Below are 14,867 nucleotides of genomic sequence, written 5' to 3'. Positions count from 1 at the left end.
ACAGCTACTGTTGACAATGTTGTTTGACTCAAGAAAATACATTCGGGAATTAGCTGTTAGGCGCATTCTGAACTCTAGGAATAAGAAGAAGAAGAGCTCGGATGGTGTACGATTTTTGAGCGTCCTAAACTCAATTTTGAAGCCGTTGATTTAGTTGATTGGGCAAACTGTGTTGTAACAGAGCCACCTCTTACAATGCATCTGAAAGACCAACAATGGAAAGAAATGTGCAAAGAACATTCGACAGAGTTTACTTTCGAGAAATTTCCCTGTCACACGCAAGCTGTGAAACGTTGTGTGAAACTAATAACCGAAGCTGCAAAAAAAGTTCGTGGTGAAAGTGCACGAGATGGATACATTCGTGCTAAACTTCAAGCTAGGAAAGAACTTCCATCATTTGATAACAAGGGAAAATATTATTCCAAAATATAATATTCATTATGCATGAGGTATTATAAATCAAATTTGAAGATTTCTTTTTTAAAATTTTATTATCTATATATGTAGTTCTCGAAAATGTATGATACTATTGCTTGATAATAATTACTATGATTAATGGCGCTATTTAATTAATTAGTCTATGATTTAATTTTGAAAAATAATTTTCACATTGGTTTTTAAAGAAATTCAATATTTTTTCATTTTTCTCCAATTTTTGATGTCGGAAAGGAGCGGTTAAATGCTCATTAAAATCAATGAAACATTTTATGGGTTCAAACTGGCTCATTATATAACATTTTCGGTGCATTCCAGCAAAATATTTGGAATTTAGTTTTTAAAAAAAAAATTCGACAAAAATTCATTTTTCTCTTTTTTTTCGGTTTTTCAGTGTCAAATAGCGCCGGCTAGATATTTTTTAATATCCAAGAAATTTCTTGTGAGTGCTAACTAGCTCACTACGCAACTTTTGCGCGCTATCCAAAAATTGATTTCGAAAAAAAAATTTTTTCGGCTTATTTCGGCCCACCCTAATATATATATATATATATATATATATATATATATATATATATATATATATATATATATATATATATATATATATATATATATAAAGAAACACTATCATATATTGTAGTTATAATCTGTACAAGTAAACCAAAATGAACTTCACTACTCAGTTCAATAGGCGCCACAGGCCGCTCTATGATACAGGTAGACAACACATTTGATAGCAATATAAGGATTGAACAAAAAAGAAAAATTCTTTTAAAAGAACGAAAAAATCCCAAAATACCCTGGGGCCTCATCAGGGGGTACTCCCCAAGGGTAGGGAAAACCATGAGATGTTTCGTGAGTGCTGTTGGCAAAATTGCCTAAAAAAGCAGCACTAGTCCCCGACATCTCACAAAACAAGCAAAAGGGTCACTGAAAGTCCAGAATATCAGCATGACATGAAATACAAACATTGAACCTGTTACAAACAAAATACAAGTTTTATCTAAAGAAAATAGAACAATATTTAAGCTACAAGATTTATATAAAGAAAATAGAACAACGTTTAAAGAAAATAGAACAATATTTTAGCTACAAGATTTATATAAAGAAAATAGAACAACGTTTAAAGAAAATAGAACAATATTTAAACCACAAGAGAAACAAAATTCATACCTGAAACCAAAATCAAAAGGAAGAACGTACAAACTTCAAATTCATTAAATTCATAAAATGATTTTGATGTTTGTATTCATGTTTTTGATGTATGTTTTTGATGTTTGATGAATTTGATGTTTGTACGTTCTTCCTTTTGATTTTGGGTTCAGGTATGAATTTTGCTTCTCTTGTGGTTTAAATATTGTTCTATTTTCTTTAAACGTTGTTCTATTTTCTTTATATAAATCTTGTAGCTTAAATATTGTTCTATTTTCTTTAGATAAAACTTGTATTTTGTTTGTAACAGCACTCACGAAACATCTCATGGTTTTCCCTACCCTTGGGGAGTACCCCCTGATGAGGCCCTAGGGTATTCTGGGATTTTTTCATTTTTTCGTTCTTTTAAAAGAATTTCTCTTTCTTGTCCAATCCTTATATTGCTATCATATATATATATATATATATATATATATATATATATATATATATATATATATATATATATATATATATATATATATATATATATATATATATATATATATATATATATAATTAAAAAAAATAAAAGGGAGGTGAATCTTACATACTTTGGAATGGGATGCGCTAAGTCCGATACTTGTGTCAAACAAAACAAAAGCAAAGAAATTTATTTATATATTTTTTACTGTTATGGAAAATTCAACTTCTCCTTCATTTAATTTAAAGTGAAATTTTCTAGCAACGGTCTTGTCAAAACCAGTATATCCAAATCAGGGGGGAAATTAAATATGTGATGAGCTCGTTCCGTTCATTTCAGTGTGACTGCTTAATTTAGAGGCTAACACACATCTACAAAAGCTGGCATCCCTGAAAGCTAATAGATACTTCCATTTCCGCCTGTAAACTGGATGTTTGGCTTTCAATCTCATCGATGGTCAGATTATAAAGACTATTTTTACCAACTTGGTTTGCACTAAAAGTATGAAATAAAATAAAAAAAAAGATTTCTTGAATTATAAATTGCTTTTCATATCGTTATATTTATATGTTGCTTTTTATGTATTTACATTTGTGCTAATTCTAAAGCAGTTAATAAAATTTGAATTAAAAAAAAATAGGGAAGAAATATAGACGGTAGAAAGTTATTCGCTCAAGGCTGCATACTATCTGTTCTCCTCTCAAGTTTTTATTTTTAATTTTATTAGCTGCTTTAGAATTTACATAAATATCTATTTGAGAGAGCAACAGCAATTTTCGAATGTTATAAACAGAAGTCTTTTTTATTTTCAGGGACCAAAAACCAATAAAAGACTTCTTATTGAAAAAGATATGCTTAAAGTTTCTTTTACTGTCAAAATGATTTCTTAAACTCGCAATAAAGCACTTAATACAGTAATAAAGGAATAAATACCTAACAAAACTAATACAGAGGAATTTTAATCAAGAGCCTATATTGTCTTCAGTATAGATTTCAAATTTTCACCATCATATTCCAAATTTCTATAAAGTTTCTTAAAGCCCCCGTATCTCCAAACCTCTTTATCTCGATTTTTTTTCTTTCCTGTGAAATTCGAAATATACAGATTCGACTGTATGCAATATTCTCACTGCGCCGCTCATAAAATTAAACAAATTTAACTATTTGCAATCTATGACAAAGAAAGGCTACATATACGTGGATGTAACAAATATCTCTCATGTCTAAAGCAAAGTGTCAAATTTCACTCAATTATCAAAAAATTGCAGCAGAGGGAGGCGTCTTTAAACTTAAGGGTCACTCATAGAGCAGATTTTCAATGGCATTAAGGGGGGGGGGGGAGCGAAGTGAATTTTTGTCCTTTGTTACTCAGAAAAAAAGTAGTTCTGATTTTTTTTCTTCTTTTTTTTTGTTTTGTTTTTTGAGACAAACATTTCGGTTGGGGGTTTTGTCCCCCCCCCCTTAGCTACGCCCCTATGTTTCCCTTCTAAACCTCTGGAACTTGTTTATGTTTCCTGCACGTCCTACGTTTGTCGCATACATAATATGCGAGGGAATGAAACATGGATACATGGGACGTGGATAAGTAACACCATCTAATAGTCAATATAACGTTCCTGAAGGACGACTCAAATGCGCGTCAGTCGGATGGCTGAGTAGCGTTCGCTGTAACGCAAATTCGGAGCGAAAGAGCATTTTGAGCTGACACGTATTTGCCTCGTTCGTATCTAACGGGTTAAGAAAATGACTTGACATGAATTTGAGAAGTGCATTTTTTTCTTCGTCTATTCGAGGTGACCGAGATTTTTTTCATCCTTCAGGAGACGTCGGCACGTACCGGGAGCCCCTTCGAAGACAGACAAGAACGGGATGACCGCGTTGCACCTGGCGGCGATTGCTGGATACTCTGCGAGGGTGAGGTGGCTGCTGGATGGAGGATGGAACCCTAGGGCAAGGGATCGATGGGGACGGGCGCCCCTTCACTTGGCCTTGATAAGGGAGAAGGAAGCCGCGGCGGAGCTCCTGGCGGATGCGGACTGCATCACCGACATCCTAGATCACAATGGATTTGCCCCTATACACTGGGCTGCGTGCTGTGGCTTTGTGGGAGTCATCAGGAAGCTGCTCGCAGCCGGAGCGGAAACGCTTTCCAGAAACGAAGTCTTTTCACCCATCCGATTGGCTCTCGAATTCAAGCAGGAGACTGCCGCGGAACTCCTGCTAGATGCCGACTGCATAACGGACACCCAGAATGTTATTAAGGAACCCCTTCTGCATCTAGCTGTACGATTGGGTTATCTAGGAGTAATCGAGAAACTGCTCACCGCCGGAGCGGACACGCGTCTCATAAATAAAGGATATACGCCACTCCATGTGGCCCTGACGGAGGAGAAGGAAGCCGCGGCAGAGCTCCTGGCGGATGCGGACTGCATCACCGACATCCTAGATGAAGATGGATTAGCCCCTATACACTGGGCTGCAATGCGTGGCTTTGTGGGAGTCATCAGGAAACTGCTCGCCGCCGGAGCGGACACGCGTTTCGGAAGCGAAGGCGGATCCAATACACCCATCCGATTGGCTATCGAATGTGAGCAGGAGACTGCCGTGGAGCTCCTACTCAAAGCCGACAGCTTTACGGAGTTCCGGAATAGTGCTGGGGAAACCTCTCTGCATCACGCTGCAGGAGTGGGTTATCTAGGAATAATTGAGAAACTGCTCGCCGCCGGAGCAGACACGCGCGCGAAAGATGACAGAGGTTGTACGCCCCTTCACATAGCCCTGTTCCGCGGAGGGACAGAGGCTGTGGCGGAACTCCTGGTGGGAGCCGACGGGGAGATTGACTCCTTGGATAGTCTCGGGTGCACTCCCCTGTATAGGGCTGCAGAATGTGGATACGTGGGGGTGGTTAGAAAGCTGCTGTGGAGCGGCGCTCGTCTAGACTCGGCGGGTGTGGATAGGGATCCTCTGCAATATGCTGCTTTTAATCGAAACGATGATTTGGCGGAAGCAATCCTCGCCTGGTGTGCCTTGTGGGACGTCGCCGTGAACTGGGCGGAGATGAAGCTTTCCCAGGACGATACACAGAGATGCATCGAGCTTCTCTCCCGATGCGATGCGGAGGTCTGGAGGATGAAGGACGCCCGGATCCCCGGTTTGTGGTGGTCTTACTGGCATGTCCTGAGGGGACACGTGAGCCGGCTCTCGCGATGCCTCGAGGACGGGGCCGTCCGCGAGGCCCTGAAGAGGGGCTTTGCGGACTTCCCGATCTATCGTGACTGGATCGCTTTCGTCATGGGGGAAGCGGACAAGTGGAGCACCCTAGCACCTCACTGGCTGAAGTGCTTCTCCTTCGTGGCCTGCGAGCTGCCCCCCACGTGCACGGACCTCGTATTGCTGCACCTGAGCGAACGAGACCTGCGCCATTTCATCCGTGCCTGCGAATAGTGAACTTTACCAGTGTGACAGTAAATGTGGTTTTTCTTATTTACAATTCTTTTGTCGTGGATCGAATCCTTCGACGGCCGTCCGTAGTTGGTACACGGACTGTCCATAAAATTTAACCGCTTTTGTCTTGTATGTATTCAACTGCGAGTATTTTTGACTTCAACAAAAAATTTCCTTACAGAAAAAAAACTGAATTTTTTTCTATGGTGCCAAAGGAAGTGACATCTTGGGTTGCTTTGGCTGTTACTATGTTTATTTCACATTATACTTTTTTTTTTGAATATTGGCCGATAAAAGTCAATTCACTTGTATTTCATTTATCATTGTTTTGTACTACTTTAATTCACTTATGTGTCCGGAGTGCTCCATGCATCCTATGTTTACTGACAACTGAATGATTAAGTTATGTTAATTTTTTTGAATAGTTTTTGGTACAGCACTAGCCAGAACAAAGTAAACTGGACTGGAAAATATTCTCAAGTTTTAAAATATATCTTTGAAACTGGATAGTGTTTCTTCTAGTTAAATTTTTTTAAATTATTAGTATTATTTGTACTATGCTAAAAATAAAATAAAACGTAACTTCGACTGCACTTTGTGGTGTTTTTACTGGCATGTCCTGAAGGGACACGTGAGCCGGTTCTCGCGATGCCTCGAGGATGCTTTTAACGTGGTTTTATTTTTTAAGAAAAGGTATTTTTATGCTTCAAAAATCCATTTAATAACATAAAAATTTCATATTTTCTGTACTTACCTTTTTTGCTCCATTTTTAATAAATAAGTTTCATTAACTTTGGGGCATTGAAATATAAGATTTACTCCACTGAAGCATAAAAAAATTCATTATTCTCGAAATTTGAATTTGATTTTTAAATTTGCATTGTAAATGATTGCAGTATATTATATGCTTGCACTTTTTTATTAATTGCGCACGCTCACACACACACGCGCTTTTACACACACACACACCAACGTGCATGCACACAGGTCTACACACATACAAGTCTACACATACACACCTATACACACGTAACCACCCGAGAGAAGGGGCAGACTTGGATCGACAGGAACAGTTTCTAGAAACAAGTGATTGGGGCAGTAACCAATGAGTAGCGTCCTGTCGCAACTCGTGATTGCGAAAAACATTTAAATTCAAATTGATTTAGAAAAAAATTTTTTTTTTGTTTTGTTTTTTTAAATCTAGTTTCAATCTGGCCATTGATATGGCTGGCCAGTGATATTTAGAGAGTTAACTATTGAATCAAATTAAAATTGCCAATAATGGGGAAATAACTTTAAATTGGTGTAAAAAGGAAGTCATGTGATGCACACATCAGCTTGTATCTTTTAGTGAAACTCGAAAGAAATGAATGAGCTGTATCGGTGTTTTTCGGGGGCTTTTGAATGGCACCAAAATCGAACTGATCGACGAATTATTTCGGTTAGAGAGAGCAATTTAATGCCATTTTCGGGCTTTAAAATTGAAATTCGAAAGATTCGGTACTTTTTGCATTCGAAAACCCTCCTACGTTCTTGGGTGCCCAAGTACCAACACCGAACCAACACCCTTTAACTAAGGTTTGTACCAAAAATAGTTGATATCATGCCTTTAAGATTTAAATTTTGAACTAGTTTTGGAGGAAGATTCCTAAAACCATTCCTTACGTTTAAACGACTCCAAAGATGACCTGAAATTGCATTTTACCTTTCTGGGGAGGATTCTCGATCTCTTCCATTCCGAAAAGTACCTCCCTGGCAAATTTGGTCGAGATCCGACGTAAACTGTGGATTTGTATAGGTAACATACACACACACATATAAATATATTCTCAGTTTTATTTATGTAGACTAGCTGCATTGCCAGGCTTTGCACGGTCTACATCGAAAATAAAAGTTTTGTCAAATGACGCAGGTTCAACAATCAGGTTTCAATTAGAGGAAAAAAAAATACAACAAAATTTCCCATCAAAACAATCATTCTCAAAGATAGAAAACCAAGGGCGTATATAAGGGAGGAGCTGAGGGGGCCCGGACCCCCTCCAAAATCTGGAAAAAAAATAAAGGTAGTTAATTTTGGTTTTAGTTGCTCACAAATAATTTCTAAACTTTTAGCTACAAAAAAGAAAAAATAATAATAATGAATTAATAACTATGATTGTGGTAATAATAATTATAATACGTTAGATCAGAGATTTCTGAACTGGGTACCGCAGGAATAGGTGAGGGGTGCCGCGAAGTGCCCTTAGTAACAATGTACATAAAACTAGAGGATGCCACGAGAAAATTTTAGTTCTTCAAAAGGTACCGGGAATCGTTAAAGTTTGGGAACCCTGCATTTGATGGCACCAAACAATGGTGTTAAGAAAGGGTCAATGGGATCCGTACCCCTTACTCACGAAAAGAACATGTCTTGGGGAAGCGAAGTTATTTTAACAACAAGTCAGTTTGAAAAGAAGGGTCTCCAAAATGTTTCTTTTGTTAACTCTCGTCCCCTGCAAGAAATTTAAAATAAGTTTTGGTTGGGTTGAGTAACAATGGAAATTTATGTCCTAAAAACGCATTTATTTAGGCCTTTTTCAGACATCAATTTCAAAACAATTCTGGAAGAGGGTCCCCGAACCAACACCCTTTAACTAAGGTTTGTACCAAAAATAGTTGATATCATGCCTTTAAGATTTAAATTTTGAACTAGTTTTGGAGGAAGATTCCTAAAACCATTCCTTACGTTTAAACGACTCCAAAGATGACCTGAAATTGCATTTTACTTTTCTGGGGAGGATTCTCGAACTCCTCCATTCCGAAAATTGCCTGATGTTGGGAAAAAATCTGAATAGATTTCTTAAAAATAACATTAAAATAAAAAATAATCAAAAGGTACTGACTATTGATCTGGTAATTACGTCCAAGTACCCCTATTTCTTTTACCGGTCTCCACCCCATTTTTTTTTTCCTTTTTCCCTATCGGTCTAAAAATAAGAAAGTATTCAAAATGCTATACTTAGCAAACCCCATCCAACCACGAAGACCTTTAAAGAGCTTCTCAAAACTCGTTTTCAGGGCTTCAATGTTGAAAAATTTCCAATGGGCAATTATCTAACGCCTTGCCTTCTGAAAGCATCGAAAATCGTTTAAAATTGCTTTTATGGAGCTTCAATTTTGAAAAACTCCTGAAATCCTAACGTTACCAAATATGATCCACAGTCACGCTTATAAGATTTCAATTACGAAAAAATTTCGTATGAGGGTCCAACTGCTCCCGTATGAAATCGAAAAAGGAAAAACTACAATTTTGAAATTTTTTTAAGGTGGAGAGCGTTTACATCCCTCCACCTAATATTACTGAATATCTCTTTAAAACTGCGGTTTTTAGGACTTTAGTTTCAAAATAATTTTTGGGGAGAATCCCAGAACATCCCTGCCCGTAACATTATCGAAGTTAGTCTAAATCTGCGTTTTTAGAACTTCAATTTCGAAAAATTGTTCGGAGGGGTGACGGACTTTGCTCTATTTTTTAAAAAAAAAAAGCCCTCGGGGGCAACTTCGAAAAGGCCCATTCATTTTATTACACTAACGTCAACAAATATAGCTTATAATAGCATTTTTAAGATATCAATTTCTAGAAATTTCCGCAGGCCTTCAGAATTTTCCCCCGTAGCATCGCCAGAGACCGCCTAAAACTGCGTTCTTTGTGCTACAAATCAAAAAAATTTCTGGGGAGAACCCCCGTACCCTCCCCCTCCCCCTCCTCTTCCACCGACCAGAAGCGAGAACATATTGAGTGCCCTCCTAAAACTATTTTTTGGTTGGGCCGCTGGGTGATAGTATGAAGTCCTAGCCCCACCTTGAAAAAAAAAAAAAAAGGTCAAGGCACTGTTGCTCCCCCCTCCAAAACAAAAAGTGGCGGGGGGGAGGCTAATCTTGGTTATATGGGCATAATGGGCATCGGCGGATTTATGGGGGGGGGGGGCAATGCCCCCCCCATAAAGGAGGACTTCATGTTAGTAACAACATTTTCCAAAAATTAAAAAAAAAAATACTATTTTTTTTGAATAGTTTAGAAGGGCATGGGTGGATTTATAGGGGGCAATGCCCCCCAGTTTTGGGAGGACTTTATATATAGTAACAACACATCTTCCAAAATCTTAAAACAAAAAAATCATGACTTTTTTTTTGAATAGTTCAATGAAAACGAAGAGAAAAGCGAATGTTCTTTTCTGATGGGAGAAAAGAAAAGGGAAAAAAAAAATAAAACAAACATTAAATACAAATAGTACAGCTGTCACTGGGGTGCTGAAAATGTGTCTAAATTCACTATTTTGGATTGAAAACCATTTGGGCAAGTGTAGGAATGAAAATATAAGCTAAACGAGCTATACATTAAGCTGCAACACTTATAATAATTGAGAATTATTTTAACAAATTAGAACCTAGAGCAAAGGGGAAAAAACTCCCCTCCCCCCTCCCATTTGCGCTAACAGAACGATCTACTCGTTATGATTTGTGTCCACATTTAAAGTATATTTGTGCATAAAAGTCTATAAAAACCTAACAAAGATTGGTAAAATCGTAAAAATCCTTTAACGGTAAAAACTGACGAATTTTCGTAAAAATTACCAAAAAAAAAAAAAAAAAAATCAAGCAAAAATTTGTAGGTAAGAATGAATTACAAATGGGGCCGAATTCGCCTATAAGATAAACAAGCTATTGCTTAGGGCCCCTGCTTTGAAGTGGATCCCTAACTCCCAAAAAAATTCATGATTCGTTCCTTAAAAAATGGAAATTGCTTGAAAAAACTAATTTCATTTTTAAGTGCTTGGAAACCTTGAATATTTGGAAACGTGTGGCTACAAACCTTAAATTTTAAAATTTCTAACAATTGGTAGAGGGAGAGGAATGCCAATATATGTCAAATTCAGCTCCTTGCCACATAACGTATTAAAAATAAAAATCATGGTCCTCACGTTGGTAACATATTATTGAAATAAATTTTTGTGACTCACATATTTCATATCTTACTATTTATTCAATCCCGAATGCAGTATTTTGGAAATTCTTTTGTATTGATTGCTTTTATCTTACTTCTTCTGCATATTGTCTATCTGTTTAGCACGGAAAAAAATACACACTACTTCCATTTCTTTTCGTCTTCTGCCCCACTTGCAACTAAGAAAAGTTGTTGTCATGAGAAATTTATGGTTTCTTTTTTCTTTTAAATTTAAAATAGCTATTTCTCACAAAGTTAGAACAGGACTGTAAAAATTTACAATCGAGTACTAAAATATCAGAGACTGGAAAGTACAAATGAAGTGCATTAAAAATTTTTATTCATTCTAGAGTCCTTGAAAATAATTAGATAAGTCTTTGAAAATCCTAATCAAAGTGGGCTCCAATTACTTCTACTGAATATTGTTTTTCTGTTTAGCCAGGAAAAAAAATATACACTACCTTTTCGTTTTCTGCACCACTTATAATTAAAAAAAAAGTTGTTGGAATGAGAAATCTATAGTTTATTTCTTTTTCAAACTTAAAATGGCTGTTTCTTACAAAGTTTGAACAATACTGTACAACTGTATAATCTAGCAGGCCTCGGAACTAGTCTCTTTTCTAGCTATTTGTCTCTTTTTTTTTTGAGTGTCTCTTAAGTCTCTATTTTCATGATTTAGTCTCTAAATTTTAGAGACTAAGATGGTGATGATATTTTAAAGGAGTATAGTTCCTTTGTGGAAGGTATTGTTAAAAAAAATAAGTTTGATTTTGAAAACTTCAACTATAAAGTTGATTCAGTAGACACATTTTTTTTACCAGTATTTCAAGTGTGGAGAATTTTCCAAATTATGGGACATTTTCAAAATGCTTATGATATTTTCACATGGACAGGCATCAGTTGAAAGAGGCTTCTCTGTAAATAAAGCTATAGAAGTGGAAAATTTAAAAGAAAATTCTTTTATTTCTCAACGAATAATTTGTGAAAAGATCAGAATTGCTGGGAGTATTTTTGACGTTAAAATCACTAATGAAATGAGAGTATCTGTGTCATCAGCACGTGCAAAATATATGCTATACTTAAAGCAACAAAAAATAGAGGAAGAAACAGACAATTTGAAAAGAAAGAGAATCTCATTAAAAGAGGAAATAGAATACTTACAGAAGAAAAAAGCTTGTTTGGAAAAAGATGTGAACGAGTATGAAATTGAAGCTGATGATCTTTCGGCAAAGGCTGAGACAGAAAAAAATATAAATTTATTCATCAAATCCAATAATTTAAGAAGAAGCATTAAAGAGAAGAAAATTGATATTGCTGAAATAAATGTACAAATAGAAGAGAAGGAAAATGATGTGCAAAAATGTTCCAGTAATGCAGCCTAGGAACTTCACAGGTTATTTCAGTTATTATTATTGGAGTTTTATTGTGTTAGATTATCATATGTTATGTTGGTTTGGCAGCTTTTGGTATACATAACGTATTATATGCATGATGTAATAATTTTTTCACTTGCTCTCATTTTATTGGCTTTTGCTAGATGTCTAATAGTTTCTTATCTGTTTAAAAAGAATATAATCTATATTTTTTCTTTTGACTTACTTGGGATTGTTAATTATCAAATAGCATAGTGTAAAATTATGTACCCTAACACTTGATAAGTTTAATATTAGTAATGTTTTTATAAAAGTTCTTTGATAAAAGGTTGCTGTGGAGGTTCTGTTGGAGGAATTTTAATAAACAAAAACTTGGAGATATTTGTTTTAATTTTTGCTCTTTGTGACGTTCTAATGATACATTGGATATCTTTAAGATTTTTTAAAATAAACAGTAAAACCCCTCTAATGCAGATACTTACTCTGGATATTTTTTTTTTTTGGTCCGTAATGGAGGGGTGTGCACAGGATAGGGGTTTAATAACGTTGTTTGCCTTGCAATAGAGAAATGAAAAATCGTCAGCATAAGAGAGGTGTCTGTTAGAAGGGGTTTTACTGTAATTTCTTTAACAACCTTACCTTAGTATATTTATACATGCAATGTGTTGCTTAAATGCAAAAGATGAAGAAAGGTTTGCATTCTTTCCGAAGTATGAATTTTAAAAATAACGATATTTAGACAAAAAACCAACCTCCTTAAAAATTGAAATAAAACTCCTTAAAAACTCCTTATTTTTTATTTGTAATTTTGAGTATGAACCCTGTAAAATCTCTTTTTTTTTCCGCGAGTGCTATAAAAATCCTACTTTTGACACCCTTTGAAACGATTTCAGTTCGCGGAATTTCGTTTTGCAAACGTACGCAGCCTGACCAATCAGATCGCTTCTAATGATCAGAAAAATGGCTGAAATAAAGGAGCTTGTCAGTGGTGCAATAAACCACTCCCCTATGTGCAGTTTTTTTTTTCAAAGAGCTATTGTGTGAAGCTTAAGGGGGAGGGGGATAGTCCGTAAGCCCTCTGTGTCGCCAATAGGGAAGTTGCAACCTATTAAATGTTCATATTTTGGCTATTGGATATTGTTAATTGACCCTCAAAACTAAAAAATTCACCATCGCCGAATTTTAAAACACCGTGGTTGATTTTTTAATGAATTTTTAAAAATTCACTCGCAAAAGTGCGCGCTTCTGAAACGTCACGAGCCTACGTCACAGGGCGCGAATGGGCAGCCTTCCGCCGAAGATCCCTTGTTTTCGTTAGGAACATTTTGAGCGCGCTGATATTTTTATTTTTTAGAAATTCAATAATCCTTTTGAACACACTATGGAGACCGGATTCGTTAAAGCACAATCTAAATAATCTTCCTCATGTAACAACAATGATGATATTCGAATATTTTTGAGAGGATGAGAGGTTTAATGTTCCAGAAACGCAAGGAGTTAAATGCGAGGAGATAAGCCTTTTACGTTTCGTCTTCGAAGTCGAATGCGTGACCTTCGGCTTCTCCCCTATCGAAAGAGGGTACGACGTCACTTCCTATGCCATTTGACGTCACAAGAGCTTGAACTTTAAAAATTAATTTAAAAAAAACTACTTATCGTGTCGCAAATTTTTTTTCACCTATGATGTTCATACATGTTACTCTATCATATAAAAATAAAATTGAAAAATCCAAAACTTTCCTATTCTAGGATAAGCTGTAAAGTTCTATCCTAGTTCAAAAGCTATCAATACAGAATATACTTTTTTTATTGTGCAAATGTAGTTTTATTTTTCTTCTTTTTTTGCTTTTGTGAACTTAATTTCAGTGGGAAGTATCGAATTTGAAGGGGATAAACATTTGCTTTTCAATTACTTCTGAATTGAAATAGAATATTTGTTGAAAACCTGTTAAAAAAATGGAAGATTAAAACAATAAAAAAGTGCAAACATGGAGCCACGTGCTTCGCGGAAAATTGGTTGCTGTGTATAAGATATCAATCTTTTTGCATCCTTCAAATATTTCAATTATTTTTCAGTTTGGAAGCTCTTATATGCAAATGTAGGACAGTTTTTTTCATTTTCATAATTTATTTTATGATTATTATTTTTTTCTTTTTGTGAACTTTATTTCAGGGAAACATCGGATCAGAAAGGCATAAGCATTTGATTTTACATTTATTGAAAAGCTGTTTAAAATAAATTAAAGTAATGGAAGAATAGAAGTATGCGAACATGGAGCCACGTGCTTCGCGGAAAATTGATCACTGTGTTAGTACGGTGCAAATAGACCGAAAAAAGGCCTAACCTCAACATCCAAAGTAAAAGTTTCCCGTCAACTTCAAATTGTTGTATACTGTCTACATATTGTTTGGTAAAAAGTTACACCGTTTTCAGCGTCGGGTTTTGGGGGGAGGGGGGAGTTGGTAAATTCGTAGTTTTTATCAGTTTTTCCGAAATATTTAGAAAATTATAGTGTCAAGCGCGAAAAGTGCAAAATTTTGAACAAAATGGTCCTAAACATTATTTTGTTAAGTGAACGGTTGCAGAGTTCCAACAGGTGAAAAATAGAAATTTTTCGTATTTTTTAGATTTTTTGGAAAAAAAATTCATTATCACTCAGGAAACTAATTTTTTGTATGAGGAGTGTTTTGTAAAAGCAAATTGCGGTTTATGGGGCCGGTGATATGTTTGTGATTAGCCCTTGAAGGAACGACAACCTCACCACCTACTCAAGGGGTTCTACTTTTAAGGGAAAAGAAGCATTCATGGACCGTGCCTATATAAATCTGCGGCACGGAGAAAGACAAACTTTTTCTAGACAATGCCGCAATAAGAATGAATATATTTTAAGCATAGATGATTTTAAATTATAAAAATTCATAACAATTATGATTTATAGTTATATCATTTTCAATAATAACATTTTTATAAGTGCAGCTTTTGAAATTTTTTCTTTAGAAAATAGGCATATTT

General features: G+C 35.7%; 1 protein-coding gene across 1 annotated transcript; it reads left to right on the top strand.

Moving 5' to 3' along the window:
* The first annotated feature begins 3,922 nt into the window (after positions 1 to 3,922).
* LOC129223220 (ankyrin repeat and protein kinase domain-containing protein 1-like) lies at positions 3,923 to 5,497 on the top strand. The gene has a single exon (XM_054857785.1). The coding sequence runs from the start codon at positions 3,923 to 3,925 to the stop codon at positions 5,495 to 5,497; it is 1,575 nt and encodes a 524-aa protein (XP_054713760.1).
* Positions 5,498 to 14,867: the final 9,370 nt, after the last annotated feature.

Source organism: Uloborus diversus, chromosome 5 (genome assembly GCF_026930045.1).
Source record: "Uloborus diversus isolate 005 chromosome 5, Udiv.v.3.1, whole genome shotgun sequence".
NCBI lineage: Eukaryota > Metazoa > Arthropoda > Arachnida > Araneae > Uloboridae > Uloborus > Uloborus diversus.
This window is presented reverse-complemented; position numbering and strand designations above follow the sequence as displayed.

Bases quoted from the DNA above. Each gene is read 5' to 3' on its own strand.
- LOC129223220 (XM_054857785.1), top strand. From the start codon at position 3,923: ATGACCGCGTTGCACCTGGCGGCGATTGCTGGATACTCTGCGAGGGTG.